The 13,124-nt window shown below is 23.7% G+C and overlaps 1 protein-coding gene across 1 annotated transcript in view; it reads right to left on the reverse strand.

Annotated features, from left to right (window-relative positions):
• Positions 1 to 10,812, reverse strand: part of LOC122718871 (dynein axonemal heavy chain 1-like) — a 60,130-nt gene extending 49,318 nt beyond the window's left edge. Inside the window, exons 1-13 of the mRNA XM_043944247.1 lie at positions 10,408 to 10,812; positions 8,068 to 8,392; positions 7,480 to 7,611; positions 6,750 to 7,070; positions 6,131 to 6,308; positions 5,935 to 6,067; positions 4,768 to 5,313; positions 3,334 to 3,560; positions 2,872 to 3,114; positions 2,237 to 2,350; positions 1,608 to 1,863; positions 1,096 to 1,258; positions 766 to 876 (exon numbers count right to left, since the gene is read on the reverse strand). Of these exons, the coding sequence (XP_043800182.1) occupies positions 766 to 876; positions 1,096 to 1,258; positions 1,608 to 1,863; positions 2,237 to 2,350; positions 2,872 to 3,114; positions 3,334 to 3,560; positions 4,768 to 5,313; positions 5,935 to 6,067; positions 6,131 to 6,308; positions 6,750 to 7,070; positions 7,480 to 7,611; positions 8,068 to 8,392; positions 10,408 to 10,812 (3,154 nt within the window). The remainder of the gene's footprint in view (positions 1 to 765; positions 877 to 1,095; positions 1,259 to 1,607; positions 1,864 to 2,236; positions 2,351 to 2,871; positions 3,115 to 3,333; positions 3,561 to 4,767; positions 5,314 to 5,934; positions 6,068 to 6,130; positions 6,309 to 6,749; positions 7,071 to 7,479; positions 7,612 to 8,067; positions 8,393 to 10,407) is intronic.
• Between the last annotated feature and the right edge of the window lie 2,312 nt (positions 10,813 to 13,124).

The following is a 13,124-nucleotide window of genomic DNA, read 5'->3' on the forward strand; positions in this document are numbered from 1 at the left end:
TTTTAATCATTATATCGTTGTTGAGTTTATGAAAACAATTAGAAAACAATTTGCGAATTGTCACAAATTTGAAAATTACTAAGCCATAAAATATCTATGCTATACTATAAATATATATTATTTATAATATTTTATATTATGTTATAAATTTTATATATTTTATACATTTTTTTTATTTCAAAATTCATTAGGAATATTTTATAAATACTTCGATATTTGAATTTTTTAATCATTTACGTTCTTTTTATACAAAAGCTACACTTGAAAATTTATTGCTGTCCACGTAAAGTAGAATTAATTTCAATATTTTTAAATATATTGAATATAAATATGAATATTAATGAAAATAATACAGTAGTGCAAGAAAAAATGTTTATTGATAGAGAATAATGATTAATATTTTTTTTTCTATTTATTCAGATTTAATAAAATCTCTTTAAAATTCGATATAACTGTAGAATTAATTTTAATCTCTTTTAATGAATTTGATCATAAAGCCAGAAAAGTAAATCTTTTGATACGTAATATTACTGCAATGAGATCCCTTGTGTTTATAACGTAAACTTAGAGAAAGTATGAATATTATGTTGTTACATAATAATTTAAAAAAACAAGATAAAAAATATGAATATTTCACTGCGGAAATTATTTTTGAAATTTATTTTGTAAAATGGATCAGAAAATTCATTAAAAAGAATAATTCTTTATTAATTCAGAAACTCAAAAGAAAAAAAAAACAAGAATTAAAGAAAGCAAAATATATACCGTCAACATCTTCCAGACCCATTCTCAAACTTGTTGCCCGAATTTCTGCTTCCAAAATTCCATAATCCACTGGTTTCTCCTCTAAAAGAGGAAATAGATCGGATACGATACCTGAATAAAATGAAGGTATATACTTATTTTGAATTATTGTAAACTTAATTTTCATAACATATAATATGGAATTATTAGTTTATAAATTAAAGAGGAAAAATAAATTTTGAGAAATTATAATAATTAAAAAATTGTAATAATTAAAAAATACATTTTTTTAATTTAAGAAATATTCAAATTATATAGCAAATAAATATAATGCATAAAAAATATACTTACCGTTGAATAATATAAGATCATCTTTTAAAAATTTTGGAACGTTTACATCTTTCAGAGCACGTAAACAAATCTGTTGTTCGTTCAACTCTTTATGTTCTCTTTTCAAATTTCCCGCCACAGCAATAACAGTTTTTACCGCTCGCATTCCAAAGTCATAATGATCCTGGATAAAAATAAATCAACGCGAATTTCTAACTGTACGAATTTCTAAATAATAACTCTATACTTCAATTAATAACCAAAAATTTTTTGAATTTTGTACGAAAAAAATAAACAAATGTAGAATGAAATCTTTTTTTTTACGAAACGTCATTTTCGAAGAAAGAAAAAAAATAGAAGATATAGAAGTTTATTGTTTATAAATAAAAAATAAATATACTAACTAAAGAATTATCTATTTTTATATTTTTATAAATTAGATAAACTTAATAAAATAATAAAATTATAAAAAAAAAAAATAATAAAATAATAAAATAATAAAATTGATTGCCGTATATATCTATATGTTTTACCTGTGTACTTAATTGCTCCGAGCTCAATTTGAATGTTGTTGTTATTTTTCCCGCCAAAGGTTTTGCATCGCAGAAACCATAAGAAAATAATGAAATTTCAGCGATCAATGAATAATCTGGCACCATCATAGCGACTGGACGGAATAGAGCTTTCAAATTGTCTGGTAATTCCGTTCGTCCCGCATAACCAGGATTCATAGTAATGAAAACTGCACAAGATGGCTTCAAAACAATTTCTTCTCCTTCGAAGATAAATCTGAGAAATTTCATTGTTACATTTTATACATTAATACCAGTGTTTTCTAATCTTTTTTTTTAAGTCATAATTCAAATTTATAATAATCTTTCTTTTTTTATATAAAATAATTTTTTAAATAAAATGAAAAATAATGAATACGATTCATTTGAAATAACACGATTGTTTTTGAGTTAAGTAACGAGAAAATTTTAATATTCTTGTAAAATATAATAATATTATTATATTAAAGTGAGTATGTAAAAATCTTTCAATAAAAATAATTCCGAACTTTCATGAGCTTTTGAGTAGCGACCCACAGATTGAGAATTTATATTTAAATAATTTTAAATCTGATATATACGAAATGTTGCTTGCATATTTATATACTCACTTATCAACCCGCATTTGTTGCGCTTGCTGGATTGTCATAATTTGCTGGGCAATGACGGACAATACTTCAATGTCTATCCTATTAAATTCATCAAAGCACGCCCATGCACCTGCACTGCGAGAATTAATATCAAAAATATGAAAAATTACTATGGAAAATATAAAGAACAAATATAAAAAATAATTGAGATTGTAAACAATAATTAATAAATGCAATATTTGTCAATGTGAAAAATTACATTTTAATTACACGAATGTAATGAAGTTGACATTAATAACCAATCGAAAACTTTTATGAATTTGCTAAAAGAAAAAATTAATACTTTCATTATGAAATTTAATAAAATTTACAATTAATAAATTTCAATGGAATTATATTTATATTATAACTAAATAATTTTTTTATACTTATAAAAAATTACCTATATTTATATTTCATTGATAAATATTGATAAATAATATAATTGATAAAGTCATTCTCATGTGAGAGATAGTGTTGTTAATATTCAATAAAAACATATATATGTTTAACTGTTAAATAATTAACAGAATGAAAAGTAAAAAAAAAAAATCGAAAATACTTTTTAAAACTATCATTGAATCTTAATTTAAAATATTAATTCTGAAAGAAGTTACCTTGAAAGACCTTTGAAGAATTTTCCCATTGACATGAAATCTAATTGATCGGAACAATTGAATACTACACATTGTATGGCAAATGCTTTAGCAAGATCTTTTGTCGTTTCCGTTTTGCCAGTCCCAGCAGGGCCTGCCGGTGCACCACCGAACTTCAAGTGCAATGCCCCAGTTAAGGTTAAGTAACATCGATCAGTTAGAGGAGTAATGACTAGTCTTCCAGTATTTCCTAAATACTCGTATCTTTAATAAATATTGATGTAGTAATTAAATATTTAATATTGTTGGGTTAATGCTATTATATGATACAATATTTATATTTATAATGTATAATACATATGTAAGAAAGAAATTAGAAAAGAATAAAAAATTGATATCTTTTTACATAATATTGATCATAAAATTTATGTACATTTATCATTTGCGAAAAATTACCAATATATATATATATTATTTACATACCCATATTGGAATTCCGCATTTACAGCACGAATCTTTAAATCTAAATCATCTACCCAATAATAGCGGAGCTGTGAGATCCAATTGAAATCGTTTACGTTAGTCACTTTGTCTTTTACTAATTTATACAGAACATCTCGCGCGTGTACTTCAATCGTTATTACTGCTTCCAGCATTAGTCTCTGGATTTCGGTTTGAGGATTTCGTACCAATTCACGTAAATCATCTAACTGTACAATAAATTTTCCATTATTTTATACTTTATAAATAATTAGAATGCGAAAAAATGAGAATATTTTGATTGTTTATAAATGTTTAGAATAAAAAATTACTATCAATGAAATAGAAACTTATAATTAAGATTAATTAAGATTATAATTTGTTTCGTTTTATAAATTTTATTTTTTGTTTATATACTTTTTTGAATATACTACATAAATTAATAAAAAAATTTGAAACTTAAATATTATTAATAATATTTAATCATTTATGTTTATTTGTTAGTTTAATAAAATGATCAGTTTAATATTAAATTATATTCACTTATAAAAAGAAATTTTATAACAAAAAACATATGTATACAAGATAAAAACAATTTCAAATATATTAATGCTATTGAAATAAATTTAAATTGAGATATTTTCATATATTCCCATCCTATATAATCACGTGTAAAATTTCAAATATTTCAATTCAAACTTCATCATATTTTAATTAATTATGTTAATTAATTAGAAATTAGTTTCTATTAAGTTATATAAATTTTTAAAATAAAATTCATTATATAAGTTTAATTTTGAGACTATTATAAAATATTATTACAAAATAGTTATAGAGATAGATTTTATTTTCATAATATATTTCTTTATTTATTATTTATGGCTGTATTTTTATGCAATATTTAAAATAATTATTTTTAAGAGAATTGAAATGAAATAAAAAATTACGAAGTCATAACACTATTAAGTATTAAAAAAGTATTTAAAACTTTAATAATTATCACGTAAAGAATTTAAAATAATAGAAATTACAACTCATTTATGTTATCTACGATAACTACAAAGTTTTTCAAAAGCTGTATTATTAATTACTGAAAAAATAGAAATTATGCGAATGATTAATAAAAAAAAGTTTCATATATATATTATTAATCTGTCCTCTTGCATTTAATACAAACGTCATATGTTTATAATAAATAACATTCATCAAATGAACAATTATGAATCCTATTAATAAGTAATATTTTTGACTTATGATATTCCATTTATATCTCAGAGAATTATTATAACAAGAAACAATGAAATGGAAAATTTAAATCAAGATAAAATTAAATTAAGTAATAAAAATAAATTATAAAAAAGTCTATTTCCATAAACATGATTTCCTATATTAATCCAAAAAAAAAAAAAAAAAAAATTAAAATAAAAAGTATCTTACATTTCCCAGTAGCACCTGATAATAATCTTCAAGTTTCTTCTTATTGATCGCATTCTCCACTTGTGCAGCCCAATAAGTTTGGCCGCAACAAAGTGTCACTTGTCCCGGCCACATATATACCCATACTTTCCTTGGAGTTTCATGGATGATTTTTAATGCTTTGCGAATGATCTCTCTAATGGTATTACGCATTACTCTTTCGAGATCACCCAGCCAAAACTCAACACTTCTCTCCGGATACATGGGTGGATCAAATATCACCTCTTCACCTTCCGCAGAGTACATTCGAGTAATTTGCAGATCTTCTTCGAATCTTACTCTGTATATATTCTCGAAACACTTTCTGAGATGTGGCTGTACCGTTTGTACGATCTTTGCATGCGACAAGATCTCCAATAATTCATCGTCGCTGAGGAAATAGAATCGGGGGAAAATCTTTCGTTTTATTTCCAGATAATTGGATAAACCTTTTTGTACTACTTCCAAGAGACTTGAACATTCTTGAAGACTTTCAAGGAGACTTTCATCAGGACATATTTTGATAATCTGTAATTGATAATTTGTAATGTAATGTAATGATATATTGATAATCTGTTGTGAAAATGTTTTTAAATTAAATTAGATTGAATTAAAGATCAAGTACTTCAAAATTATATTATATATTTAATATATATTTAATTTATATATATTTATTAATATATTATATTATTTATATATATTATTTATATTATATTATTAATATATTAATTTTTATATATTTAAATTTTAGAAATTTTTATAATTTTCAATTATATTTATAAATAAAAATAAATTACTTTTTAAATATACTTGAAGTTATTTACTAATTTTTTGAATGAACAATTTAATTCATAATTAATTTAATCTGAAAAATTGCTAATTTATTATCGAATGTCGTTATGGAAAATATATTTATATGCAGTTACATATTTTATACGATAAAAATAAATATCTTATACTATAATACCTATTCAATTGATGAATCGCTTAATTATTTATATTAATATCATGAATTTCACGATTAAAATTTCACGATGAAATAATTCGTTATATATGTATTCATAATTGATCAAATATTTCAATTTTCAATCGTATTGCATATTGTACAATAGCGTTTCAAACGAAAGAATATATTAAAATTAAAATTACGTAAGGATTTTCAAAAGCATTTTTCATGATCCGTCTCCAGTTTCGTTCCATGGCGTTGTATTTCCTTGTTTCCAAGGGTAATTGAACTTTAATATCTTCCGAAGTAAATATTGGTTCCAGATACATCCATTCTCTATAATCCAAATTTCTTATCATCAATACAAACAAATCGCATTCCATATGATTCTTCTCTCACCTTTGTACTTCTATCCATAGATGAAGAACTTTTTGTGTCAAATTTAATTTTCTCTCCCATTCATTGATCTCGTCCTCGAAGGCGGTCTTCAATGGACTGTATGCAAGCTGTTGCACGTTAAGAATATGATGATCCAGCATCATCAACGTTTCCTCCGAGACTTTTATTATATACGTTCCTGCATAGATAAACATAGAATTGTTTAACAAAAAAAAAAAAAATTATCCAAAGATTGCGATTGGAAAATTTCGATTCAAATGATATATTATAATTTTATTTTTCCTTGTAATTTTTTCTTAAAAATTTTCAAATTACATTTATTATACTTATCACAACGATGATTGATTAAAAATTGTGAAAAAAATTATTTGATTTGAAATTGATGCAAGGAAATTAGAAAAGTTATGATATAATAATTAAGAACTGAATAATTAGTTACTGAATAATCTAAGTTTTTAAATGATCTTATTTAAAAACTTGTCTACTATCTAGAGTAAAAAGTTAATAAAAATTAAATAAAAAAAAAAGAAATATAATATATATTCAAATGTATTTCATTAGACGAAAAACAATGAACACTGATTAAATTCATTTAATGAAAAGATATACGTGTATTTACCGGTAGTTTTGTATGGAAGAGTCTCAAAAATAACCATTTCCCATTCTTCGATCATTTTATTCAATGTTCGTTCTGTAGCATATTCTTTGGCCGCAGTATCGGCGACCGTTTTCACCAATTCCTCAAACTCTTTAATACCGAGAATTAACAAACTTTTAAATGTTACGGTGGGTTTAAGAGCCATTAATATTCCAGTTTGCGCGCTCAATTGCTCGAAATGGCGATCCTTCATTCCTGGCTCTCGGAGAGCTTGTATCAGAGGTATTAACGGTTTGAATTCATCTATTTCATCCCTTATCATAGTTGCAACTGCCTGCACCTCTGCGTTTAGAAAAAAAGAAAATTATTCTTAAATTAAAAAAATTATTTAAAAATATCTGTTATAAATTATTTAAAAAATATCATGAAACTTAAAAAAATATCACAAAACTTTTTTTTATTAATTATAAAACATATATTAAAAAAATTCTAACAAAACATGTATTAAAAAAATATAGGAAAAGCTTGTTCATCAAGTTGATTAAATAAATTCAATAGATTCACATAAACGTATTTAAGAAATATTTTCTTAACATTTCTTAAAATTTTCTTTTATATAGTTGTACAAGTTGTAACGATTAATGATATATAACGTAACAGTTTAACATCATTTCAATTTACAAACTATATATATTTTTAAATCGAGATTCCGCAACAACTTTCATTGGTAATCATCAAATTATTAAATTACTTGGAAATTCATGGAATGTTCTAATTGCTCGTGTTATTTGCCGATACATATCGACAACAAGACTTTCAATTTGAAGGCCGTCAATGTTCATTAAAGGATTATCCATCCATATGTCGTGCCATTTGAGCCAATCTATAAATAGCAAAAAATTAACTCTATAAGAATTATCTAGTTTTAGCTTTTAATAATTTTTAACAAATTGCCATTGTTTTAAATAAAATTGAACTTTTTGTATTCTATTCTTAGAAGAATAAAAAAAAATTCAAATTAATATTAAAGTTTTTCTTTGATTCATACTTTTATAGAAAATATAATTACAACTTTTACTTCTATTGTGAGAAATTCTCATTCTAAAAATTTTAGACAAAAGATAAATATAAATATACATGTATATATATACATTATGTATGTATAATCTTAAATTTATATTAAAACACAATTCATGAGAAAGAATTCAATTTTTCTTGAATTCAATTCAATTTTAAATTCAATTATTCTCTATCACTATAGTTTATATTTCTAAAAAAAATCCATTTAAAATTTAATGAATTTAATGAAATAAAAATGGACAAATAATTGGATGCTTACCCGAAGCCGTGATCCATAAGTTTTTGTAAGGTTCGAATTCCTTTATAAGCTTATTTAGGTGTTCAAAAGGCACTACTTTTAGGCCAAATAACTTTTGTCGTTCGTTGAGCAATAAACCATTTTCTCGACAATCAAGCATAACCTTCCATATCCGTTTTACATCTAGAGCTATCTCGTGGATACGGGTAACATCCGTTTGAAGAGCAATGTTTGCCACATTGCCTACCAAAGTGTCTATTTTTTCCAGCAGCAAGATCTCATCCTGTATTTGGATTTTATGGAATTTTTCTTGCTCTTCCACAAATCGTTCATTCGTCTCCTGAATCTAGTTAAATTTTTTGATAATTATTTCGATGTGTTAAATCTTGAATATAATTTAAAATTGAAACAAGAAGTATAATAGTTACTTGAGACAATATTTACTAATTTAAAATTTAATAAATTTTGAAATAAAAAATGATTTATATATATAAATTAACATTATTTATTTCTATTTCTAAGCTCAAAATTTCTTTGTATCTTTTATATTATTTCGTATAATAATTTGCAAATAACTATATAATCTTGTTTTTTATAATATTATAAAATATAGAAATATAATGGAAAAAAGGAAACTAGAGAATTCTATTTTCAAAATAAATAAAAATTTTCACGATACTATATAAACATATCAGGAAATATAGAGTTTTAAATGTAGTTTTATGAACCTCTCGAGACTTTCAATATCACCTGCGAAGCATAAAATATATGTACATACACTCATGATATCCTATAATACAATTGGTCGAAAAAATATATGATAACAGTTATTTTAGCCCATTTTATATAAAATTGTACAGAGAATAGCAATTAAAAATTTATTTTTAATAAATATTCGCTATTTTTATGCTATAATGTAACACATTTTATTTATCTTATCAAAAATATTTTTGACATATTTCATATTATACACGTTGTTAAAATATTCCATTATTTTTGAAAAAATAATGTAAATTGAGAAGCAATTTATTTTTGTACTAGAAGCACTTGTATGTATGCAATCGATCGACCGCTAGCTCGCTTAATTACCAGGCGTTTATTAACACAAGTTAATGAAAAATTACAATTAAACCGTTACAATTAAATTCTAATTTAAAATTTAAGTCTTATTCGTTACTCTTACGTATCAATTTTTGTTTTCGATACAACTCGATGCTCTTTTTTTTTATTTATTTTTTACTTATTGTTATTATTAACCTTATTGTTCGATATAAGGAGAACTGAATTCTAGGTCAACCAAATCGATTAAACATATTTTATTACAGGGATTAAATTTCGATTTTACTAATATGTGTACATGATAAAATATATTTATCATATGGTAAACGTATTCAAAAATTGGAATTTAAATTGTTTATTATTATAGTATTGAAATTTAATTAATAATTAAATATAATTTTTTTGTAAAATTCGGAATTTTCTTTGTATTTTTCCGAACATGAAAAAGAAATAATGGGCATTGCATTATTTGAGTGAATATTTAATTATAAAGGATTCGCAGAACTCTTTTATTTAATTAGCAATCTTATCAAAGTACGAGGAAAGTAATTATTGGGTTTTGCTTACTTAGTGATGCTTCTTATTTGACCTAAATAAAGAGAAAAGCAACCGTTTAAAAGTGGTTTGTAAATAGAAAATATAATTGTATTTTATTGTCAATCATTATGAAAAAATAATTTATCAATTTTTTTTCCATTTCATATGAAATGTTTGTATCACAAAATCGTTCAAATTAAAAAAAAAAATTTTTTGGCAAGAAATTTTTCATTATGGACATATGCATATTTCAAGAATAAAACAGTTTAAATATTTAACGCGATATAACTAATGCCGTTCACATGGAATATACATATTTATTGTAGCAAATAAAGCTGTAACTCATGAAAATATATTGCAACATTGATAGAGGATATTAACATGATTAAAAATTAAAAGATTAAAAGGACTAAAAAAATTGACGTTAAAATGAAATTTTAATATTTAAAACTTTTGAATAAATGAGTATATAAGAATATTTTTTGAAATATACCATATATTTTAGATATTGGAAATTTTTGAAATCATATGCAGATTTATATTAAAATATTTCAAATTCGTGGCAGTTAATTTTAATAACGAAAGAATTAATACTATTTAAATGAACAATTAAAATTTTAATTTATCAATTATCATCTTATTATTTCTAATTTTCATAAATGATAAACATTATTTTCAACTAATATTTTAATGCCAAAAAAATTAATTTATTAATAAATGAATTTTGATCAAATCTGACTCTTTAATTTGCAACAAATATTTTACCTCTTTCTCAATTTGAAATGGCGATCCAATCACTTCCCATTTCGCTTGAAAATCATCATCGGATATATTCCAAAGAAAACTATCGAGAATATCGTAATCTATTTTTAATTTGTCCATCTTTTCTTCGAGATCCTGTACTCGAAGTGGTATAGTTTCCATCCAATCCCGTATTTCGAATATGTGCTCGATACTTTGTGGCACTTCTTTCAATTTGTATCTTATCTGCCTATATTCGTCTAGGATATTATCAATTTCCTTTCGTATTTTTTCCGTGAGCATAATGAGCAATGATTTAGCACATTCAGTGCGTTTGTTTATAAGAAACTCCTTCAAGGGATAAACGTTCACTACAAACGCACCAATGGTAATAGCATTCGGTAAAGTAACTTGGAGATTCTGTCTCATCGTGATATGAAATGAAATTTCCTCTTTTATCTCGGCCGTAGTAAGTTCTTCTTCCTTGTATTCCCTTCAAAATGGAATTTCATTTAATCTCGATAAATAAATCAACTGCGTCTTTTGACCTCGTAGGTTATTTGACGCGTTTTGTTTGACAATAAGAATAAAAATGCATTTAATTAAGCATAAAAATAATCAAAATTCATTACAGATATTAGCTTTACCATTACTATTACTTAATATGAATATTAATTAAGCCTACTACTGTATTTAGGTGATTCAATTTATTGTTGGAATATTTTTTAACTTCGAGTTGTCAATATTTATTCTTGTGAATTTAATGAATATAATATGATGAAAATAAAATACATGAAAATAATATATGAAAATAATATAATGCATTTAAATTTATACGTAAAATATAGTATTTGAAAAAAATTAAAAATATTAAAAAAACTATGATAGATATAGTTGTAATAACACGTATCTATCAATCTCTATGTTTTGATTCACTGATTCCCTCTGGTGGATTTCTATCGATCATATATTTATTCAGTCGGTAATGTTGGCAGAAAAGTTTTATAAGTTAAGATACTCATTATTACATTTATTTAATAAAAATAAAAATTAAGATTTAAAATTAATTTTATTTTTCATGTATCTAACGATTCTGATGATCATATTAAATTGATTTTGATCGATTCACTGTAATTTTAATTTTTATATAAATAAAAATAAAGATAAAGAACATATATTATTTGATTATTATAAAAATAAATCAAATAAATTTTTTATTGTTTTAAGTTTAACTTAAAACAATTTTGTTATGAATATACTCACTCAATGTATTTGGCGACGTTGAGATTGAAGAATAATTGATATCGACTGAATTCTTTTGCGTAAGCTTTTAAAGGTATTACAGACTTCTTATATGCTTTTTTCAACGATTCACGAACATTGCATACCTGATCCTCGAGCAGACCAACGGAGCTTAGATATAGGTGAACAGGGAATTTTAACTTCGGAAGTAGAAAAGGATGTATTTGCCTGATTTGATGACACGCAGTAAGTGCGTTATCGTATAAAATAATGATACTTTCCTTGAAAAAAAAAAAAAGAAATGAAGAAAGATTTATGAATGAGAAATTTTTCACTTTAAAATAATTTATCAAGATATCTATGGATATATCTCTTTTAAAGGAATAGAGAAAATATTATAATAATATAATATTTAAAAGAAATTCCATAAAATTTTATTAAAAACTAATGTATTGATATATCCATTTAAATTAATAATAAATAAAAAAAAATCGTTCATTTTTAATTAATACGAACGAAAATACACTTACGAGAAATTTCTCAGGATTTGTCGAGTAAAATGGTTTTTGCTCATCCATTTGAAGGTCAAGGAGAAAAATAGGCATGCCAGCGGGATTAAACTGGGTATTAATGAGATCATCTCCCCAAACAAATGATTCGTCTATATTTAAGACACATAATGCTGGAATTTCCAGAATATTTCTATAGAATTTGATCGATTCTTCCACCAAAACTCGTAGCGCATACTAATTATAAAAAGATTATAAATAATTAGTTTCATTATATAAATAAAATTGTATAAAAGTGAAATGTATCTTACAACTTTTAATTTAAGTTACTAATAATATAGTTAACAAATTATTGTGTAAAATGCACTTGATATTCCATATTTTTCTATTTTTTTTTTAACTGGAATTTATTCAACTCTAAAAAATAACAATATTTGTAAAAATACGATTGTTTACTATTTTTTTTTTTTTTTTTTTTTACGCTACAATAGATATCATCTTTGTAAACTAAGGCTTCACTTAGACTTCATTTAGATACGCATGAAAAAACACTATCTAAAAGAAATCTAAAGCACACTGTTTAAAGTATCTATTAAATTTTATAAAAAAATGATACATATTGTATTTCATCTGACAGAATTATTTAAGATAATTATAAAAATAATGTCATAATTCAAAATACTGAAATATTTTATTTGAAATTTCTAAAACCAAAATATTAAAACCAAGATATTAGAATTATAAAAGAATGGCATCTTTGCATTATTAGATGTTGAAATAATTAACGATTTTCTACTATAATAAAAATCTATTTCCTGAAAAATTTATCTTTATTAGTTACATTAATCAAGCATCGATTTATTCATAATATATAATATATAAAAAAATATAATGAAAATATATCTTGTATATATTTTCATATGACTTGTATAAAATAAAATCGTTATATATCTAATAATAACGACATTTCTTTCTCAATGTTCAATATGG

Source organism: Apis laboriosa, unplaced genomic scaffold, assembly GCF_014066325.1.
Source record: "Apis laboriosa isolate Shangri-la unplaced genomic scaffold, ASM1406632v1 scaffold68_cov148, whole genome shotgun sequence".
In the NCBI taxonomy this organism is placed as follows: Eukaryota; Metazoa; Arthropoda; class Insecta; order Hymenoptera; family Apidae; genus Apis; species Apis laboriosa.